The 20,073-nt window shown below is 40.9% G+C and overlaps 1 protein-coding gene across 1 annotated transcript in view; it reads left to right on the top strand.

Annotated features, from left to right (window-relative positions):
- HIPK2 (homeodomain interacting protein kinase 2) overlaps nucleotides 1–20,073 on the top strand; it is a 186,420-nt gene that overhangs the window by 63,389 nt on the left and 102,958 nt on the right. The window contains exon 2 of the mRNA XM_058189920.1: nucleotides 14,121–15,213. Within this exon, the coding sequence (XP_058045903.1) occupies nucleotides 14,121–15,213 (1,093 nt within the window). The remainder of the gene's footprint in view (nucleotides 1–14,120; nucleotides 15,214–20,073) is intronic.

The following is a 20,073-nucleotide window of genomic DNA, read 5'->3' on the forward strand; positions in this document are numbered from 1 at the left end:
GATTTGGATTGCAGTCATTGCCCATTCATCCAGCCAATTTGTTGTAACTGGGAATACCTGGAGCCAAAATGACAGCATTGTATCATCTACAAGGTACTAACAGTTCCTTCTTTATTACTCATGATCTGGGGAGCTATTGAGGTCATTGTTAATGGGGATAGCTAAGAATGTGCGTGGAACTCAGAAAGGTTAGTGCTAGAAAAGGAATGATGATTCTCTTTCAGTAGGAAATAAAGCCATCATTTGCCAGAGATGTTGTTTCTGTGCTATATGACAAGTTGAGTAATATCTTTGCAGTTCTCTGAGCTCACCACATGCCTTGTGCTTCCATTCATTGTTGCAACATCATCACCCTATGGTGATTAGGAGAAAAGCATCAGCAGAAAGAGACTGGGTTCTGAGTCACCAGAAATTTTTAAGATTTGTCATGAGATTACATTCATAGGAAAAGAACTCATCATAACACTCAGACAAAGTTAACATGAACGGTATTTTGGGTTGCAGTTTAGAGATTTTGGGGGGGATTAATAGATAGAATAGATTTTTTTATTGGCCAAGTGTGATTGGACACACAAGGAATTTGTCTTGGTGTATATGCTCTCAGTATACATAAAGAAAAGAGACGTTCATCATGAATAGCCACTCAGCCATTGAGTTGTGGCTCAGTGGCTAAGTTGCTGAGCTGTTGATCGAAAGATCAGCGGTTCGAATCCCTAGTGCTGCCGTGTAACGGGATGAGCTCCCGTTACTTGTCCCAGCTTCTGCCAACCTAGCAATTCGAAAGCACGTAAAAAATGCAAATAGAAAAATAGGGACCACCTTTGGTGGGAAGGTAATAGCATTCCATGTGCCTTTGGCATTTAGTCATGCCGGCCACATGACCACGGAGACATCTTAGTAAACCAGCAAATCTTTTATTTATTTATTTATTTATTTATTTATTTATTATTTATATTTTTATACCGCCCTTCTCCGAAGACTCAGGGCGGTGTACAGCCAGAATAAAACAGTAACACAGCAATTAAAACCATATATCACTAAAAATCTAATTCAATTTGGCTAAGAGTTAAAAATAATAGAATAAAATTATTAAAACCCTATAAAACCCCCATTAAAATTCCCATTTAGGCCAGCCCTGCTCGATGAAATAAGAAAGTCTTGAGCTCGCGCTTAAAGGCCCGAAGGTCAGGGAGTATGCGTAGCCCCACAGGTAGTTCATTCCACAGGGCAGGTGCCCCCACAGAGAATGCTCTTCCCCTGGGAGCCGCCAGCCGACATTGTTTGGCTGACGGCACCCTAAGGAGGCCCTCCCTGTGAGAGCGCACAGGTCGATGGGAGGCTATTGGTGGCAGTAGGCGGTCCCGTAAATATCCCGGTCCCAAGCCATGGAGCGCTTTAAAGGTGATGACCAACACCTTGAACTGCACCCGGAAGACCACCGGCAGCCAGTGCAGCCTGCGCAGGAGAGGTGTTATATGGGAGCTACGAGATGCTCCCTCTATCCCCCGCGCAGCCGCATTCTGTACCAGTTGGAGCCTCCGGGTGCTCTTCAAGGGGAGCCCCATGTAGAGAGCATTGCAGTAATCCAGGCGGGAGGTAACGAGGGCATGAGTGACCGTGCATAAAGAATCCCGGTCCAGGAAGGGACGCAACTGGCGAATCAGGCGTACCTGATAAAAAGCTCCCCTGGCGACGGCTGTCAAATGTTCTTCTAAAGACAGCCGTACATCCAGGAGAATGCCTAAGTTGCGAACCAACTCCCTGGGAGTCAACGATTGCCCCCCCCCCCCAGTCAGCAATGGAACCAGCTGACTGTGCCGGGACGCCGGTATCCACAGCCACTCCGTCTTGGATGGGTTGAGTCGAAGCCTGTTCGTCCCCATCCAGACCCGAACGGCCTCCAAGCACCAGGACATCACATCGACAGCTTCGTTGGGGTGGTTTGGGGTGGAAATGTACAGCTGAGTATCATCAGCGTACAGTTGACAACTCACCCCAAAACCACGGATGATCTCCCCCAGTGGCTTCATATAGATGTTGAACAGGAGAGGCGAGAGGATCGACTCCTGTGGCATCCCACAAGTGAGACGCTGTGCGGCCGACCTCTGCCCTCCTGCCAACACCATCTGCGAGCGGTCAGAGAGGTAGGAGGAGAACCACCGAAAAACGGTGCCCCCCACTCCCAAACCCCCCAACCGCCGCAGCAGGATACCATGGTCGATGATATCGAAAGCCGCTGACAGGTCTAATAGAACCAGGACAGAGGAGCACCCCCTGTCCCGCGCCCTCCAGGGATCATCTACCAACGTGACCAAAGCCGTCTCCGTGCTGTACCCAGGCCTGAAGCCGGACTGGTATGGGTCTAGATAGACAGTTTCCTCCAGGTACCGGGAAAGCTGCCATGCCACCACACTCTCAACAACCTTCACAATAAAACGAAGGTTGGAGACCGGACGATAATTAGCTAATACTGCTGGGTCCAGGGAAGGCTTCTTAAGGAGGGGTCTCACCACCGCCTCTTTCAAGGCAGGTGGGAAGATACCCTCCACCAAAGAAGCCCTAGTAATTCCCAGGAGCCAGCCTCGTGTAACCTCCTGCGTGGCCAGTACCAGCCAGGAGGGACACGGGTCCAATAAACATGTGGTCGCATTCAGCCTCGCCAGTATCCTGTCCATGTCCTCGGGAGTCACAGAGTCGAACTTCCCCCAAGTAATATTCTCAAGAGCTACCTCCGTCATCCCACCTGAATCCACTCAATCAGTGTCCAGCCCGTCCCGGATCTGAGCGATTTTATCATGTGGGTTTTGTGAATTATAATTAATTGGAAAGTGTATTTGCTTAAAGGAGTTGTTATTTCTGAACATAGTATGAAAAGAAATGCAAGGAGCAGGAGGTGGTGCATATTTTCTTTGCATGCTATGCACACAAGCGGGGGAATTAGAAAGGTGCATGTGTGGAAGTCTTCACACATGTACACACAGAGAATCTCTTAGCTACATTGTACTTGGAGGCTTCTTTAGGTCATCATGATTTTGCTCAGTTTTTGTTCCCAGGATATTTTGCAAACCTGTTTTTTCTTTCTTTCAAAAGTTAGAAGGTGTGAAATTCTATTCACTCTTAAGTGCTTAGAAACCTTGGCAGCCAAGTGTATTGCTCTTTTCCTGTCCTCTCTTTCTTCAATTACTTATATGTAGGTTTTTAACTGGTATAAAATGTTTAACTGAAAGCTCCATACATGATAACACTTGCGTTTTTTCTTAATAACATTTAAAAATTATGGCGTCCTTTCTTTTATTTTTCTCCATATGCTCAGTGCCCCCATGTATCCGAGATGTTCCTAACATCTTCAAGGAATTTACTTGACCTTCCTTTGGGTTTACAATTTGGTAACAAACGGGGTCATAAAAGCTGTTCAGAGTATGTATCTGAAATAAATAGCTCTTTATCTCACAAGATGTTGCTTCCTATATGGTCACTCCTGCCTCCCAACCCGGCACAGATTTCCCTACCCCATTATTGGTTGGTTGAGTGCATAAGGAAATGCCTGTCTTTCATCCGGTCTGATTCTATTTGGATGCTGTCAGGGAGTATAGCTTGAATAAGTTCTGTGTATTGGTAGGAATGGAGCCTTTTGAAAATGTACCACAGGTTATTAAGCTACCAGGAAGTCTGGATGTTTTGAGTTCTTACAACATGGCAGAGAAGACTCAGAGTTGGATAATTTATGGTTCAGTATGTAGTAGCAGGTTGTAGAATCCAACTACAGTCTTTATATCTTTGATGAATCATGCCATCCTTTTAGGCCATAATAAGTTTATTTCAGAAAAGGGTGAGCATGTCTATCGAAAAGTCGGCAGTTCAGTGGTTTGAATCCCTAGTGCCTCATAACGGGGTGAGCTCCCGTTTTACTTGTCCCAGCTTCTGCCAACCTTGCAGTTTGAAAGCACTTAAAAAATGCTAGTAGAAAAATAGGGACCACCTTTGGTGGGAAGGAAACAGCATTCTGTGTGCCTTTGGCGTTGAGTCATGCCGGCCACATGACCATGAAGACATCTTTGGACAGCGCTGGCTCTTCAGCTTTGAAATGGAGATGAGCACTGCTCCCTAGAATCGGGAACAACTAGCACATATGTGCAAGGGGAACTTTTACCTTCACCTTAGGTTTATTTCTAGGGGGATATGGCATGTTATATGAGCACAGCAACTGTAGTTGGTTAATCTGACTTTATAGTAGTGTGTTGTATATTCCAATATAATATATAATGTCTACATTTCTAGCTTACAAGTTTGAGGTTACAAGTTCGCTGTTAAGAAATCTGTCAGGCTCTAACATAGGCATAAAACTCCAAACTCCCCAATAGCCTGAAGGCAGTGGAGAAAAATGGAAGTGAAAATGTTAAGATTTAAACTCACATCCTTTCTACAGCTAGGACCTTAAAGTGGAATAAATCATACACAAAGTTCTACTAGCTACCCTTGAGGGCTTTGTCAGTCTGTTTAACTATGGCTTATGATAGTAACTAAACTTCAGTTAGCAAGGTGAGCAGGAAGAGGAAGGCTTGAAATCCATAACGGTGCTTTAAGGCCCAAATCATCAAATCACATTTTGGTTCTTGAAGAACTGAGAGTCCTGAGATCTTTGTGATTGCATAGAATAAAGAAGATGCTTGACAGAAACAGGAAACAACCAGGACCTAGGCAGAGGGAACTGGACCATTGAGCCATGGGAGTTAAGATAATATTCAGAAGCAACTCAGGCAAAAACCTCCCTAATTTCCTGGAATGTAAGAATTTGGGGGTGGAGGAGTGGTGGGTTTCAAATTTTTTTACTACTGGTTCTGTGGGTGTGGCTTAGTGGGTGTGGCATGGCTTGGTGGGCGTGGCAGGGGAAGGATACTGTAAAATCTCCATTTCTCCCCCCCCCCACTCCAGGGGAAGGATACTGTAAAATCCCCATTTCCTCCCAATCAGCTTGGACTTTGGAGGCAGAGAATAGATGGTGGCGGGGCCAGTCAGAATTTTTACTACCGGTTTTCCAAATTACTCAAAATTTCTGCTACTGGTTCTCCAGAACTGGTCAGAACCTGCTGAAACCCACCTCTGGTGAGGGCAGCCGGACTTACACGATTTTTTTATTATAGCTAATCTCAATAAAAAGTAGTTTTGCTTTGCTGTGGAGTTGATTTCCTGGTCTAGTCTATCTAGCGGGGCTGAGACTGATTTAAAAGATATTATGACAATAATTTGTTATTAAAAGCAAACATGGAAATAGAAAAGGGCTGCTATTTCAATATGTTTAATACAGTGTACAGTTGATTACAGTATTGAATACCATATATCCTGCCTCAGTTTACAAATCCAACTTTACATTGTAAAATGTAAGCAAAAAAGAAGAAGAAGAAGGAATGCCAGTGGTGTAATGGTTAAGATGCTGGGAAGCCCAGATTTGAATCTCCCCTTAGCTATGGAAGCTCATTGGATAATTTTAAGTCAGTGATTGTCTCTCATCCTGGTATACATAGTTGGGGAAATAACGGGGGGTGGGGGGAGATAATGCATTGCTGTTTTCAGCTCCTAGACCAGGGTTGTCAAACTCAAGGCCCAGGGGCCAAATCCGCCTTGCGGGGTGCTTAGATCTGGCCTGCGGGGCAGCCCTCCTGAGCTCTGTTTTCCCTGGCAGAGGGTTGCAGGAGGCTGTCACAGCCGGAAACGGAGCTTTGGTGCCTGTTTTTACTGGCAGAGCATTTGGGCCACCAAAAGCGAGTGACACCGAGCTGGCCATACCCACCCCAGCCCCCACCCCGGGTCAAACACAACCCTGATGAAACTGAGTTCGACATTGTCCTAGGCAATGGCATGGTTTAAATCTAATGAACAAACAGACCTTTTAGTAAATAGCAGCCAGTTGATTGTGCAGCTGGGAAAAATTGGGTGGTAGTGGTGGGGACCAGCATAGCTTGAGAGCATCATATTGGGGATTCACTGAAAACATGATAACCAGAGACCAGTCAGATTTAGGCATTATTTACAAAGCAGAAGTACTAGGCAAGGGTGATTTAACTTGGGCTGTATTTAAAATTGTCATGCAGAAAACAGCAAAGAGGTTTCATTTCAATTATCAGCTATTTTTATCTTTAGCTGACAGTCTTTACAAATGCACCTTAATTTGGACTCATACATATATCCAACCTCTTATGGCCATCAGGCATTTCTGCAGTGCCACAAATCCACCTAGCAGAACTGCAGTATGCTAAGTGCACTTTAACACCCATTTGACTTTTCATAGTGACTTGCTTTGCCCCACAGCTGTATCTCTGTCAGTTTTATAAAGATTTGCAGACACTGTGCTTGTATAGAGGGCATGCAATAATCTGCAAGATGGCCAAAGAAATATTCATTGTTTGTAGATTTATGAATGGTGTGGGGTGGAGGAAATATCTTTTTCCCTTCGCTTTCACACGGCTGAAATATAAACGATTCAAAGAAATGGAAAGATGATAGTTTTAGAAGTAACAAAAATACCTTTTTCATATTATGGTAATCTAACGGAACACAATGAAGGTGGACCATAGAGACATGTGAGAGGCACTCTGAGTTAATCTAGCCAACGGTATTTGTAAATTGGGGCAAGGAGTTTGGTTCGTATGTGAACAGGACATTGTGGCTTATTTGACCAAGTGTGGTAAAACAAACTGGGTAGCTAGATCTAGGCAAGGTTAAGATCTAGGCAAAGTTAAGTTCTCAAGAAAGTAAAGAAAATATTTCTGGGATAGTGTTTTGGGTAAAATCTGTACACTGTAATATTGAAGAACTGAACATTTCCTAATATCAGCAATCTTCTGTTGCAGATTCATTTAGAGCTCAGTCTCATCAATCATACTTTAAAAATTGTGCAAAACTGATTAGGAAATAAATGGCTTGCAATTACTCAAGTGAGTAAACCAAACTATACATTGCAGGGTAAAATAACCCAAAATCACATTGCTAAGGCAATTGCTGGGAAGGAACAGGATAGTGTTTGCTTAGTATTTGTGCCATCTATCTTTGTATGGCAGGGAAACTTCTCAGCTTTTCATTGCTCAATCTCTTTTATGACAGTTGGACTGTTATTGATGATAACGTCTGAATGCTGTTGAGTTACTTTTTGTGTATGGTTACTCTTACTGTTAGGAGCATCTTCAAAGCAATAGAATAAGCTTTGCAACATTTCTTCTCCCATCAAAACTGGTCAAAACTGGGCCAGGAAAAGACATTTGAGAACAGGATGTTCACAGTGGGAATAGTTGATCAGTCATCTATTTTTCGGGAAACCTAATTCTCAGGGCTTTTACACGGTTGTGTATTTGTGAACAGCTGTACCATCTTTCTATTTTAAAACCTCCAAGCTGCACAGCTGTGAAGTGTGCCAGCATTGACTGTTGCCCAAAACAGCCTGCCTTCTTTTTTCCACAATTGCAAATCTTGAGGCTCCACAGCCTGTGCTCTCACCATGAATTTGAATGATAAAGGGTACTTGCCTTTTTCAACCTTTTTGTACCAAACTTTTCTGAGCATAAGACACACTTTTTACACTTTTTTCCTCCCTAAAAGAGGGTGGAAATGTTGCTGCATCTTATACACCGAATACAGCCATTTTTGGCCTCCCAAAGCCCCACCCCACATGTCCTGTTTTTGCAAAAAACAGGCCCGTTTTTCGCAAAAAACGGAGTGCACAAAGGCTTTGGGAGACCTGCAGAGTGCTCCTGTGGGCTGGGGAGGGCAAAACCTTTTTTTTTTCTTGCTTACCTCTTAGAAATCTTGGTGCATCTTATACACCGGTGCATCTTACATTTTGAAAAATACGGTAATTCTTCCACAACTGCAATACTAAACTTTGGTGCCTAAATGTGACAATAGTCACATTTAGTCATTGTAGTCATTGTATCACAATAGTGATTGTATCACAATTCATTCACGTGTAATCTTAGAAGTTGTATATGGGAAAATACATGCAGAGTGAGCCTTCAGAATCAAGAGATGCTGCAGGGTGACTTCTTTTTAAGTCGTCACAAAATATCATACTGTACTTTTTAAGACCAGTTTTTACTTACAGCCATTCCTAATATCCTGGAACTGCAAGGGGGCTATCCCAAATGACTGCCTGATGGCAGCAAAAAGATTCAAAAAAGTATTGTTTCTTTGGTTGGGGTTATTTGGATGTTGCAGATCAGATTTAGTAGTTGTAGGAGAAGACACATTTTGGATTCAATACAGAATTGTAGCTATCACTATGGAATCCGTGAAGTGGCAGAGCCTTTAATAGCAAACAAAATGTTTCAATCTATGCCCTTTGAGAGTGTGATATTTTAATAATTTGTCATGGCAAATTCAGAATTATTTTATCTCACTTAGACTGCAGATGAACAAACACTGATTCATGGCCTACTCATAGTGTATATACATGCATTGTGGTTTTTTTTTTTAAATAAAGAAAGTTGTTCCACATTTAAGCAGTAGTTACCTTTCCGAATATCAGAGCTTATATGAAAAGTATGTATGCAGTAGTGGCAAATATCTGTAGCTCAGGTGTAGGATGAGGATGAAGATTCGTTCTCCGAACTTGTGGGTTGATGACCATTTCATTACCAAGCTAGATAATATCTTCAGCAGAGTTTAGGGGATGTCAGTGTTCTTCTGTTTGTAAGAGCTTCATGTGATCAGTAGGTCTTGTGATGGGTCAGGTGTGGGTGTGTCAAGTGAGGGACTTGTAATGAGTCTTATGATGGGGAGGTTACTTAAGGTGAGGGTCATTGGGAGGTGAAGGGCTGGTTGGGGAGGGCTTGCATGGGTTTATTGAAGGTTGGTGCTGTCTCTGGTTAGCTATGCGGTTGATTTGGATTCTGAGGGGTTTATAGGCTGTTTGTAGGTCAATGTGTCTGTCGATGGAATTGCTTGTGGAGTGCCAGGCTTCAATGAACTCACAAGCAGGGCAGGTGGTAGTGTGGCCGATGATGATGTAGCATGTATTCTAGTGGGTTACACTTGCCTTGCCTTTTCCCGTGGAGTTCCAGTGAAATTAAATAATAGGGATAAGAAATGAGACTGTATTACCAAAATACCAAATGAATGGTTAAAATCTATAATTCAGACAAAATTATTCTTTTGAGCTTGGATAGTTCTATCACCAATAACAACATACAGTATGTACTGATTATCTGTAAATGACATTGAACGCATGGAGATTAGGGCTTGGATGGATGATCAATTGGTATATTGTTAATCATCTTCTTCCATATCCTCACTGGTTTCTAAAGAAACACACAAATTATTTCTCACTTATTATTATTCCGATAAATTATAACATTTGAACAAGTTCCTATAAATATTATCAAATTACATATCCCTTTTTTAAAAAACAACTAATTCCAAGCTTATGAAAATGTTTAGTTGTTAACAGAATTATAATAGAAAAGCTTCCTTTGATTGGAGATTGTGAATCTCATCAAATGGCTCCCAAATCTTTTTACACTTAATGAAAAAATAATTGTATCCTAATATTTATATATGTTTTTCAGAACAATTATTAGAATTAAAGACTGGCTTCAAGATTTGCACTGCTAAGGATTTAAACCAGTGTTCTTCAAAGTTGCAACTTTAAGATGTGTGGCATTCTTAAAGCTGTGTTGATAAAATTGGCAGCTCTGTCACTAAACACTGTGATCACTAAGCAAAACATCAGATGACCACGATGGACTTAAAACCTCATTTCCTCTTCCGTTGTTAAGTGAGCCACTATGACTCAGCAAAACATCACCTGAGTGTAATTTATACTTTTATTTTTGTCTTCTCTGTAAACATTTGGGTACTTCATAAGCCAGTTGTGAAGTACCCAAATGGCAATCACAGGACTCTGGGATTCTGTGATGGTCATAAATCAAGGATTGATAACAAAGCTATTTTTTTAAACACCATTGTATTTTTGAACAGTTGGTATACAAGCAAAATAGATGAAACATTTTTAACTGTGCTCTTTCTGATGTCACTGTCATATCATCTCCATCCCTACTGTAGACCTTCAAAGACAGATGGATGGTTGAATGAATGAATAGATAGGACAGGCAGCCCTGGGTGCCTGAAAAATATTACTCATCAGTGCCTGACTAAAATGTATTTATTATAACTAGATGACCCAGTTCTGAATGTGGAAAGCGTATCCTCTGAAAAGTATATGGGGTGATGTCAAGGGATAATAAAAATTTGCTTGAGGTGTTGAGACAGGAAGGATGCCAGGCAAGCAGTCGCTGGATTTTCCTTTCTTCAAGTGCTAAACATATGTGAATTTTTTTCTAATTACATATTATATGTTACACTTAAGAGTTTCACTCTCAGAAGAAGAACATTGCAGAATAAATATTGTTTGGCATCTAACAGATTCATAAAGATTATATTAGTTCCATGCCAGTAAACTATGCAAATAGAAGCCAATCTTCTTGTTTGTTTGTTTTTTGAAGTTTTTTTTATTTTTTTACAAACATATCAATGCGTGAACAGTATGGCAGCTGGGTATCATGCCTTTTAATACAAATAAAACTAGTAAAATTCAATCAACTTATATATTTCTACTAATAATAATACACATTTATATTAAGTTGCAGTCTGTCATTATTCAATTATTCCATATTTTCTCTTGTTATTGTTTTTATTTTATTACCATGTTTCCCTGAAAGTAAGACCCTGTCTTATATTTTTTTGAACCCTGAAATAAGCGCTTGGCCCTATTGCCATGCACTCAGAAGCCCGATTGGGCTTATTATCAGGGGATGTCTTATTTTGAGGGAAACAGGGTATTTAAAAGTGTATACATTAATATTTCCCCTCTCTTATTTCTATCTCTTATTCTAACTTTTAATCATATCACCCTTTATTAAAAACATTTTCTTTCTATCTTCTAGTCATGTCACCTACCTAAAAAAAGAAAAGAGAGAGAGAGAAAAAAAAAGAAAAGCAATTAATAAAGCAAAGTTAATAAAGATTATATTAGTTCCATGCCAGTAAACTATGCAAGTGGAAGGCAGTCTTCTTGTTTATTATTTTTATTGTAATTCCCAGGGCTGAACAATTTCCCTGCTCCCGGCTCAGACCAACCATCAGAGACCATTTCAGATTTCCTGGAATAGCAGAGGATTTTTTATTGGCTAGAAGGGAACATTCAGATGAATTGAACCTTTTTGTATCTATTTGTAGCTATTAGTAAATTATGAGAATGTAATATATTGTAGGAATATTTGCTGTAATTGCACAATTCTTATCCAAAAGGTCAATCATCTTATTTTTCAAAGTGCATTCAAACATGCATAGCTGGTGCGTAAGCTGGTTTAATTGTTGTTAACCACCAGTTTTTATTGTTCAGAGCCAATATGCTGCTCACAGATGTAGGCCTGCTGATAAGTAATCATGTGGTAATGAGCCTACTTCTTTTCCCCATCTATTTGTCTAGTTCTCCTCTGTCAAATGTTGTTTGAAAAGTATCCATCCACTAGGAATGAAACTGAATACAGGCTAAGCAGAAGTACTGTTAGTATGAAATACTGTACATCTGTCTGATATTCTGGCAGCTGTCAATTTTCCCAGCAAGATCAGGTTTGTATATTGGGAGTGCTTTTAGATCCATCTTTGTCATTAGATAAACATCTCGGAGAAGAGGAAGATTCGGAGAATGCGGCATTAAGTCCTGTGATTTTTCCTGGTTTGAGAGTCTAGATTAGGAGTCGGATGGTGGAAGACATCTCATCTCTTCTGTAATAGATGCTTTATTTTCCCCCCCTTTTATTTCTACCTTGTTCTAATGGCTCTATCCAGTACTTGCCTGGTCTTCAAAATCCAGGTTCAGTTTTCTCATTTCTAGCATCTCTTCTTCAACGAATATCCAGCAAAATTGTGACAGGTGCTCAATACATATTGATGGGAACTGCCCATTACGATCATATCAGATTACTTTTCTGTTGTATTCTTTGCTTTTATGTTGCTTGGAGCCCAGTAGAACGTGCAGATGTACGTCCATTGCTGAAGGATTACTGCATTTTGTTTCTTCTTATCCGTATTGTTGATTCAGCACAACTTTTCTTATGTCCATTTGAACTATCTTCTCCAGAGCTGTCCACTTGATACCTACTCTGTTATCTTCTTCTCTCTCAGACCTTTTATCTTATGTGAAATAGTTTTCTCTATGTGATACTTTATTTCTGTTTAATACACAAGTGCACACATTCTTAACATAGACACACAGAGAGCACTTATTTTAGTCACTGTGTTAATTTTTATTTTATCGTGTTTTAAATTGCAGTGACTTTTGCTGCAGTTTTTAATTCAGCAACTGGCTTGTTTTTAATCTCTGTGATTCAAGTGCTTTTTGCTCTGGTGTGATTAACACATCTGAGAAATAAAATAATGAATTCGCAATGAATTTGCTCCAGCATCATCCAGGGATTTAGTAATTGATCTATTTCAGTTTTCTGTGGCAGCTGGGGGATCCATTTGACCCATCTTTTAAAATTACTGTTTATTGGTAATGATGTCATTGCTAGGAAGGCAGCTTTGATTCAAACCGATCAACCATAAAAGTAACTCTAAATAAATATGAGTCACCAAATGAGAGGTAAAATAAAATAGCCCTATGGATTACACTGAGAAAATGCCATCGAACTGGAAATATTTAAACTCTTCCCCAGCATTTTAGTCATAATACAAATCTTTCCTGCGCCTCATTCTCTCTCTCTCTCTCTCTCTCTCTCTCTCTCTCTCTCTCTCTCTCTCTCTCTCCTCTCCTCTCCTCTCCCTCTCTGCCTCTCCCTCCCTCCCTCTTCCTCCCTCCCCCCCTCCACACACATACACTGATACATAGTCCTGCTACAGATCTCTAATACCTTGACACATTTGGAACATTTACATTTTGTAAAATGGTGAGAGTCAGATTTTGTGAAATGGCAGCTGTATAGACATGACAAAAACAAACAAACAAACAAACAAATTTGTCTTCAAATTTAGTGATCCTTGCTAGTATTTAGAGATCTAGTAGAAGTTCTTAATTTTCCATCTTGAACCAAATATATTTTCTGTAATACAAGGCAAACATGAGGTTTTGCATTAATAGAAAAGCTCTATAAAAGCATAATATAAATAATATATAATATAAAATCATAGAGAAAAGAGGGCAGGTTTTTTTTTAAAGTGAAGGGGGTGGGGTTTTCTCAAGTGTGACTCCTGCTGATAGGAACATTTTTCCTAAATTGTTGAAGCTGACTCCCATTGTTTATGTTTGTCATCATCAGTTATTCCTTTCCAATCATACTGGTATGCATTGTCTGAATATATAGGCGGAATAGATGTTACTGTCCTTGTTGTGACCCAGGCCCAAGTAAGTAGTAGGAAACTCAGTCAGTGTAAAAACAAACAAACTTTATTCAAACAGCTGAGAATTACTTTAAAGCAAATTCCTATCAACACACTTCCTCAGTCCTATCACCAAACTTGGTCCAATTAGGCAAACTGCCGAAGGCCTTTCTTGGCAAATGTTCAGAAGACACCAATACAAAACAAATGCAACAAGACGAAGCTATCAACGTTGTTTTCCGGCAAAGAGCCCAAACGCCGTTGCTGGTATATTAAGCCTTATGGGAGGGGCCAATTATCTCTTGGCCCTACTCCCGAGTCATTCTCTTTGCTTGAGCTGCTCTTGCCTTCTGGCAGCTCTTCTCATGAGTGCATTAGGAACAGGCTCCTCCTGTTCCTCTGCCTCACTACTGTCAGTCTCTGAAGGCTCTGGAGTCCGCACCTCACTTCCCATGGCCCTGGCTCCACCTCAACCTCCAACGCAGAGCCCTCATCTGGGCCTTCCCCAGCCTCCAGGGCTGGCCCACGCTCTTCCTCAGACTCATTGCTGTCCAACTCTATTGCCAGCTCCACATGCTGTTGGTGGACCACAACAGTCATTTTACATTTTGTGACTTTTGTTCCTTGTGGGTTTTAACTGTATTGTTATTGGTTTTGAAGGTTGACGTGTTGCAAATAACCTTGAGTAGTTTGGCATTAATGTTGTCCAATCTTACCTCTTCATTATTGTTTCTTCTTGTCTCCTGATACAGGTATGGCCTCCCATGTGCAAGTTTTCTCTCCTCATACTCTTCAATCAAGTGCCTTCTGTAGCGTGAAGAAACTAAAAGTCGAACCAAGTTCTAACTGGGATATGACTGGGTACGGCACACATAGCAAAGTCTATAGTCAGAGCAAAAACGTGCAATCTTCTCAAGCGGCTGCTGCCATCAATGCCTCTCTCCAGATTCCAAACCCCAGCATCCCTTATGAGCAGACCATCATCTTCCCAGCCAGCACCGGGCACATTGTGGTAACATCTGCCAATAGCACCTCTGGTGTGGTTGCAGTATCTGGGCAGGCATTGGGCGGACCACACAACCTGATGCGTCGAAGCACTGTGAGCCTTTTGGATACCTACCAAAAATGTGGACTTAAACGGAAAAGCGAGGAAATCGAGAACACAAGCAGTGTTCAAATTATTGAAGAGCATCCACCGATGATTCAGAATAATGCCAGTGGGGCCACAGTAGCCACCACAACAACGTCCACTGCCACATCCAAAAATAGTGGCTCCAACAGCGAAGGGGATTACCAGTTGGTGCAACATGAAGTGCTATGTTCCATGACCAACACATACGAAGTATTAGAATTTCTTGGCCGTGGTACTTTTGGGCAAGTAGTGAAATGCTGGAAACGTGGCACCAATGAAATTGTGGCCATCAAGATTCTTAAAAACCATCCTTCTTATGCCAGGCAAGGTCAAATTGAAGTGAGCATCTTGGCTCGGTTAAGCACTGAAAGCGCAGATGATTACAACTTTGTCCGAGCCTACGAATGTTTCCAGCACAAGAACCACACCTGCTTGGTTTTTGAGATGTTAGAACAGAACTTGTATGATTTTTTAAAGCAAAACAAGTTCAGTCCATTGCCTCTTAAGTACATCAGGCCAATATTACAGCAGGTAGCCACAGCTCTCATGAAATTGAAAAGCTTGGGTTTGATCCATGCTGACCTCAAGCCAGAAAATATCATGTTGGTGGATCCATCTCGGCAGCCCTACAGGGTCAAGGTTATTGACTTTGGTTCTGCTAGTCATGTGTCCAAAGCTGTGTGCTCAACTTACCTTCAGTCCAGATACTACAGGTAAGAGATTTCAGACAAATAGATTAAGCTACATTATTCCTTGAAAGCATTTAACCATGCAAATAAAAAAATGGAATGCGATTTGATTCCTGCCGCTTGGTAACTGCAGTACTATATGTCTTTGGTAATGTGAAGTGGTGGTGAAGTAATATCAAACAACATTAAGATAGCATAGCTCTCTCTTTTTTTTTTTAGTATGCCACAGTGGTGGTGCAGAAAAACCTGACTCCCCTCTAGCTCCATGTGGCCCCTTGGTACATTCTTCCACAGCAAATTTCTTATAGTGTGACATTCCATAGAATTATGCTGTATATAAATTAATTTGGCCATAAGGTGTTAAAACACTGTTGTTTTAGATCTGGCAGACTAACAAGTCCAGAAGTAATCAGTGAGGTGATTCTTCATTATGGTTGATTTGATCAAAATATACCATGGACATGCTCAAATCTGGTAGATTTGTTTGAAATATATATAAAAATCTAGTAGATTTGATCAAAATATGCTCACCATGTCTCACAATTTAAATGCCACAGTTGCTTTGTCTGTAAAAATGCTAGTTCTTATCAAGAACCTAGCAAGATGTGTAGACGACTGATACAGCTATTTGTCAGTCATGTTGCTTACTACTGTCTATTAAAATCCAGTTTTCAAACCCTGGATGAAAGCAACTTTTCAGGATTGGATAAGAATTAACTCTGGAGTTTTGCACAGGGTTACAGCAGCTGACCCTAACTCTGAAAAGCCACCATCCTTCTTTTACAGGTAATATTCCAATGATCACACATCCCCCTCTCCATCCATAACAATATTTTCTCCCATACTTCCTTTATCAGGGCAATATAATTGCAGCAAGACGTAGGAAACCTTTAACTTGAGCACAATATACATCTGAGCACAATATACATTGTTCTTATCCCTGTGAGAAATGGACTCTCCTTGTTTAATAAAGAGTTTCTAAAAAGTAAAAGTAGTGAGCAACATGACTGACAAATAGCTGTATCAGTCGTCTACGCATCTTGCTAGGTTCTTGACCTGGCCACTATTTTGCTTGTGGTCCCCGTTGGCAGCCATTTAAATTTAAATTTAATTTATTTACTTAATTTTTATTTTATTATAAAATTTAACATTTATTTTTTAAGATGATGATTAACAAGCTGGATGGAGAGGGGGATGTGTGATCATTGGAATATTACCTGTGATATTTCATAGGCATATTTCAAATATAAAATTAAAAAAGGAGAATATTTTGTTTTCTGGAGGGAAGAGCATTTTAGCCATGGTGTAAGGGAACTCCTTGATTATGTTTGTGTAGTGTTTGCAAGTTTCTGACTTTGAGGTAATCGCATCCAGGGATGGGCTTCAAAAATTTTAGCAGGGGGGTCTCTGCCCGGTTGCTGGGTGGGTATGGCCATGGTGAGTGTGGCCTAGTCGGCCTCCTGCACCACAGTGGGGGGGCATTTTTGCTAACCCTAACCCTCCCTGGGCACCGGAGGCTTTTTTCGAGTCACCGGGAGGGCAAAAACAGCCTTTCCAGGCTCCGGAGGCCCTTTGGAGGCCAGAAACGGGCCTGTTTCCGACCTTCCCGACTTCCGGCAGGTCTTTTTTTCACTCTTTCCAAGCCTCTGCGCGCACCCTGCTCTTACCTGCATCCAAAGCAGCCTGTGAGGGGTGGGGCAGGGTGAGTGGGGCTAGCCAGGAGTGGGATTTGGAGGTTCTCCGAACTATACAGATTCTTAGTTAGAGGTTCTCCCAAACCCTTGTGAACCCCCAGCAGCCCACCTCTGATCACACCTATTTTGGCTAATTTCTGTATTGCAATTTATTATAAGAAAAAAACCAGGAAACTGAATTGGGCTACTAACAAAATCATAAAGAATATATCTATTATTGCTCTGGCATATGCTGATGGCTGTGGCTGGGGTGGGGGGGTTGTGTCACAGGTAAAAAGCATTGTGGAACAAAAGTCTCTTAAAAATAGATATTTTTAATACTAGAGATAACGTGAACTAAGACGGATTGGAAAACAATACAATTTGTTTTTACATTGAATTTATTGCCAGTTCATTAGGAGGTCAGATAAAATTGCTTTCAGAAAATATACATTGCAGGTGAATGTTTTAAACATTGATTAAAACACCAAACAAAACATGGTAACAATCTGTCCTACAAAATAAATATTGTTTTTTTAAAAAAATATTTTGTTTGTGATAATTAAACCGTGGCTTGATGGATAATATTTTGAAGAACATGTTGCTCCTGAAGTGACAGAAGGGATAATCTGGCAAGGGCAGATTCTTCACTGTACCCTTCAAGCAGAGGTGGATTTCAGCAGGTTCTGACCAGTTCTGGAGAACCGGTAGCGGAAATTTTGAGTAGTTTGGAGAACCGGTAGGAAAAATTCTGACTGCCCCTGCCCCCATCTATTCTCTGCCTCTCAAGCCCCAACTGATCAGAAAGAAATGGGGATTTTGCAGTAACCTTCCCCTGGATTGAGGAGGGAATAGAGATTTTACAGTATCCTTCCCCTGCCACACCTAACAAGCCATGCCCACCAAGCCATGCCACGCCCACCAAGCCACATCCACAGAACCGGTAATAAATTTTTTTGAAACCCACCACTGCCTTCAAGGTAGAAGATCTTTGCAAACAGTTTGTGTAAGTGGCTTGTTGGTGGGATGCTATAATTTACTGTTATTAACCATCGGAGATAGAACCTTTCCTGTTATTTAAAAATTTGTACCTAACAAATGGGAAGCCAGGTGGTTTCCAAGAAGCCTTAGAATGTACCCTTAAACATTTTAATTAAACCAGGTCTTGTTGCAGCTTTATTCCTTCTTGTTAGCACATTCAGGCCTTAAAGCTACAGTAATTGGGGCAGGGAGGAAAGGTAGAACAATAATCTGCTGATGAAAGAACTTGCACCATTTCCTGTTTCATCCTTCAGCACTAGGAACAGAAAGAGCTATTACTCAGATATGCAGTATGACCTTGCCATCTCAAATGACTGCGCCCAGAGGTAGCCATCTTGGCCTATATGGGACTGACTGAACCAGGATTTAATGCGGCAAGCGCTTGCCTTAAAAACAGGCATTGATATGGCTTGTATGGTGAATCTCAATTAAGTGATCAGATGAAAAATTTGCAATTTGAAGAGAGTCTCGCAGACACGCAAGCAAATTTGTTTTTTCTCTTTCACATATCAGTGTCATACATAAATCATAGGGAGGTGTGTTTGAGTAGATAGGGCTGATTCTTTCTCATTAGGCCAGCTGCTCTCTTCTGCATTCCGGCACGCAAAATGAGCTCACCAGAACCCGGAAGAGAGCAGCTGGACGGCGCACATACACACGATGGAACCCGGAAGAGCAGCTGGCGATGGCGCGTGTGCTCACAAAGAGGGCTCTGTATGCCACCTCTGGCACACGTGCCATAGATTCGCCATCACAGACCTATAATAAGAGGCGAATCCTTAGCTTACTTACAGAATTTTTATAACTTACTACTTATAGAATTTTTACTGTTGTTCAGTTCCTTCCTTCATAATCCTATGGATAAATCTGCACAGATTCTCTGTCAATAACTTTTTCTTTGAATTCTTGCAAGCTCATGCTTATGGTATCACTGATAGTATCTTGCCATGTTGTCTTCTGTCAGCTTCTTTTTTAAAATTATCTTAGATTTTTTTGAGGCATCGAGGTCATCCTCCTTCCTCATTATGTATTCAGAATTATTGAAGTTTTAGCTTAGATTGCAGTTAGATTCTAGATTCTGCAATAAATATGAATAAATTCTGTGTTTAATCATGCCTAAAAGATCTTAATAGTAATAGCAATAGCACTTAGACTTATATACCGCCTAATAGTGCTTTACAGCTCTCTCTAAGCGGTTTGCAGCGTCAGCATATTGCCTCCAACAATCTTGATCCTCATTTTACCAACTGCAGAAGGATGGAAAGCTGAATCAAGCTTGAGCCGATCAGGATCGAACTCCTGGCAGTGGGCAGAATCAGCATGCAATACTTCATTCTAATCACTGCACCACCACAGCTCTTAAAATTGGAAGATCTTGCAAGCTGGTTGGAAAAAGGGCCAATGCAGGACTTAAGAACTATTGGGGTACTGTTAGCAGCTGGAATATAATCATAAAATACGATCTGAATTCACTGGTAATTTTGTTAGTAATTTATAGACCTCAAACTAAGGCCTTGGACAAACTCTAGATTATTTCAGCAATACAGCTGATTTCATAGGGCAGAGCAGCTATAACTATGGATTCCCAAATCCAGGCCAAAAATTCCGCACAAAAAGACCTACAATGTATGTTCTAATTTAAGACTTTTAAATAAGCTAATCTCCAAGTGATCCTTTTGTACATTTGGCAATAGTGAGGTGATCCTCTCTGCTGAATGATTGAGCAAGAGAGATCTCAGAGAGCACTTGCATCACTCCAGAATCAGCTTCAAATCACACTGAGGATTAATTAACATCTCTGTTTGATAAACAAGATGTTTAGTTTTTGATTAGTTGCAGCATGTTTGATATTTCAGTAAAATGAACCTTCTTTTAACATCTGTAACTCTCTGAAGCTTACAAGTGGTCAGCTTCTCTTATTAGCAGAAAACCCCCGTCTCATTCCACCTCTTAGATTTTTAGCAGATCAAGTGGAAAAATGATTTGATTTCCTCACCACAGAGGAACCATCTGTTTGTTTGTTTGTTTGTTTGTTTGTTTGTTCATTCATTCATTTATTCATTAATTCATTCTTTCATTTATTCATGGCATATAACTAGACGGAGAGCCATTTTGGGGTCAACACTGACTCAAAGGCACACACACCCCCACACACATACCACTAGAGAGA

This window comes from Ahaetulla prasina, chromosome 7 (genome assembly GCF_028640845.1).
Source record: "Ahaetulla prasina isolate Xishuangbanna chromosome 7, ASM2864084v1, whole genome shotgun sequence".
NCBI classification, from domain to species: Eukaryota; Metazoa; Chordata; class Lepidosauria; order Squamata; family Colubridae; genus Ahaetulla; species Ahaetulla prasina.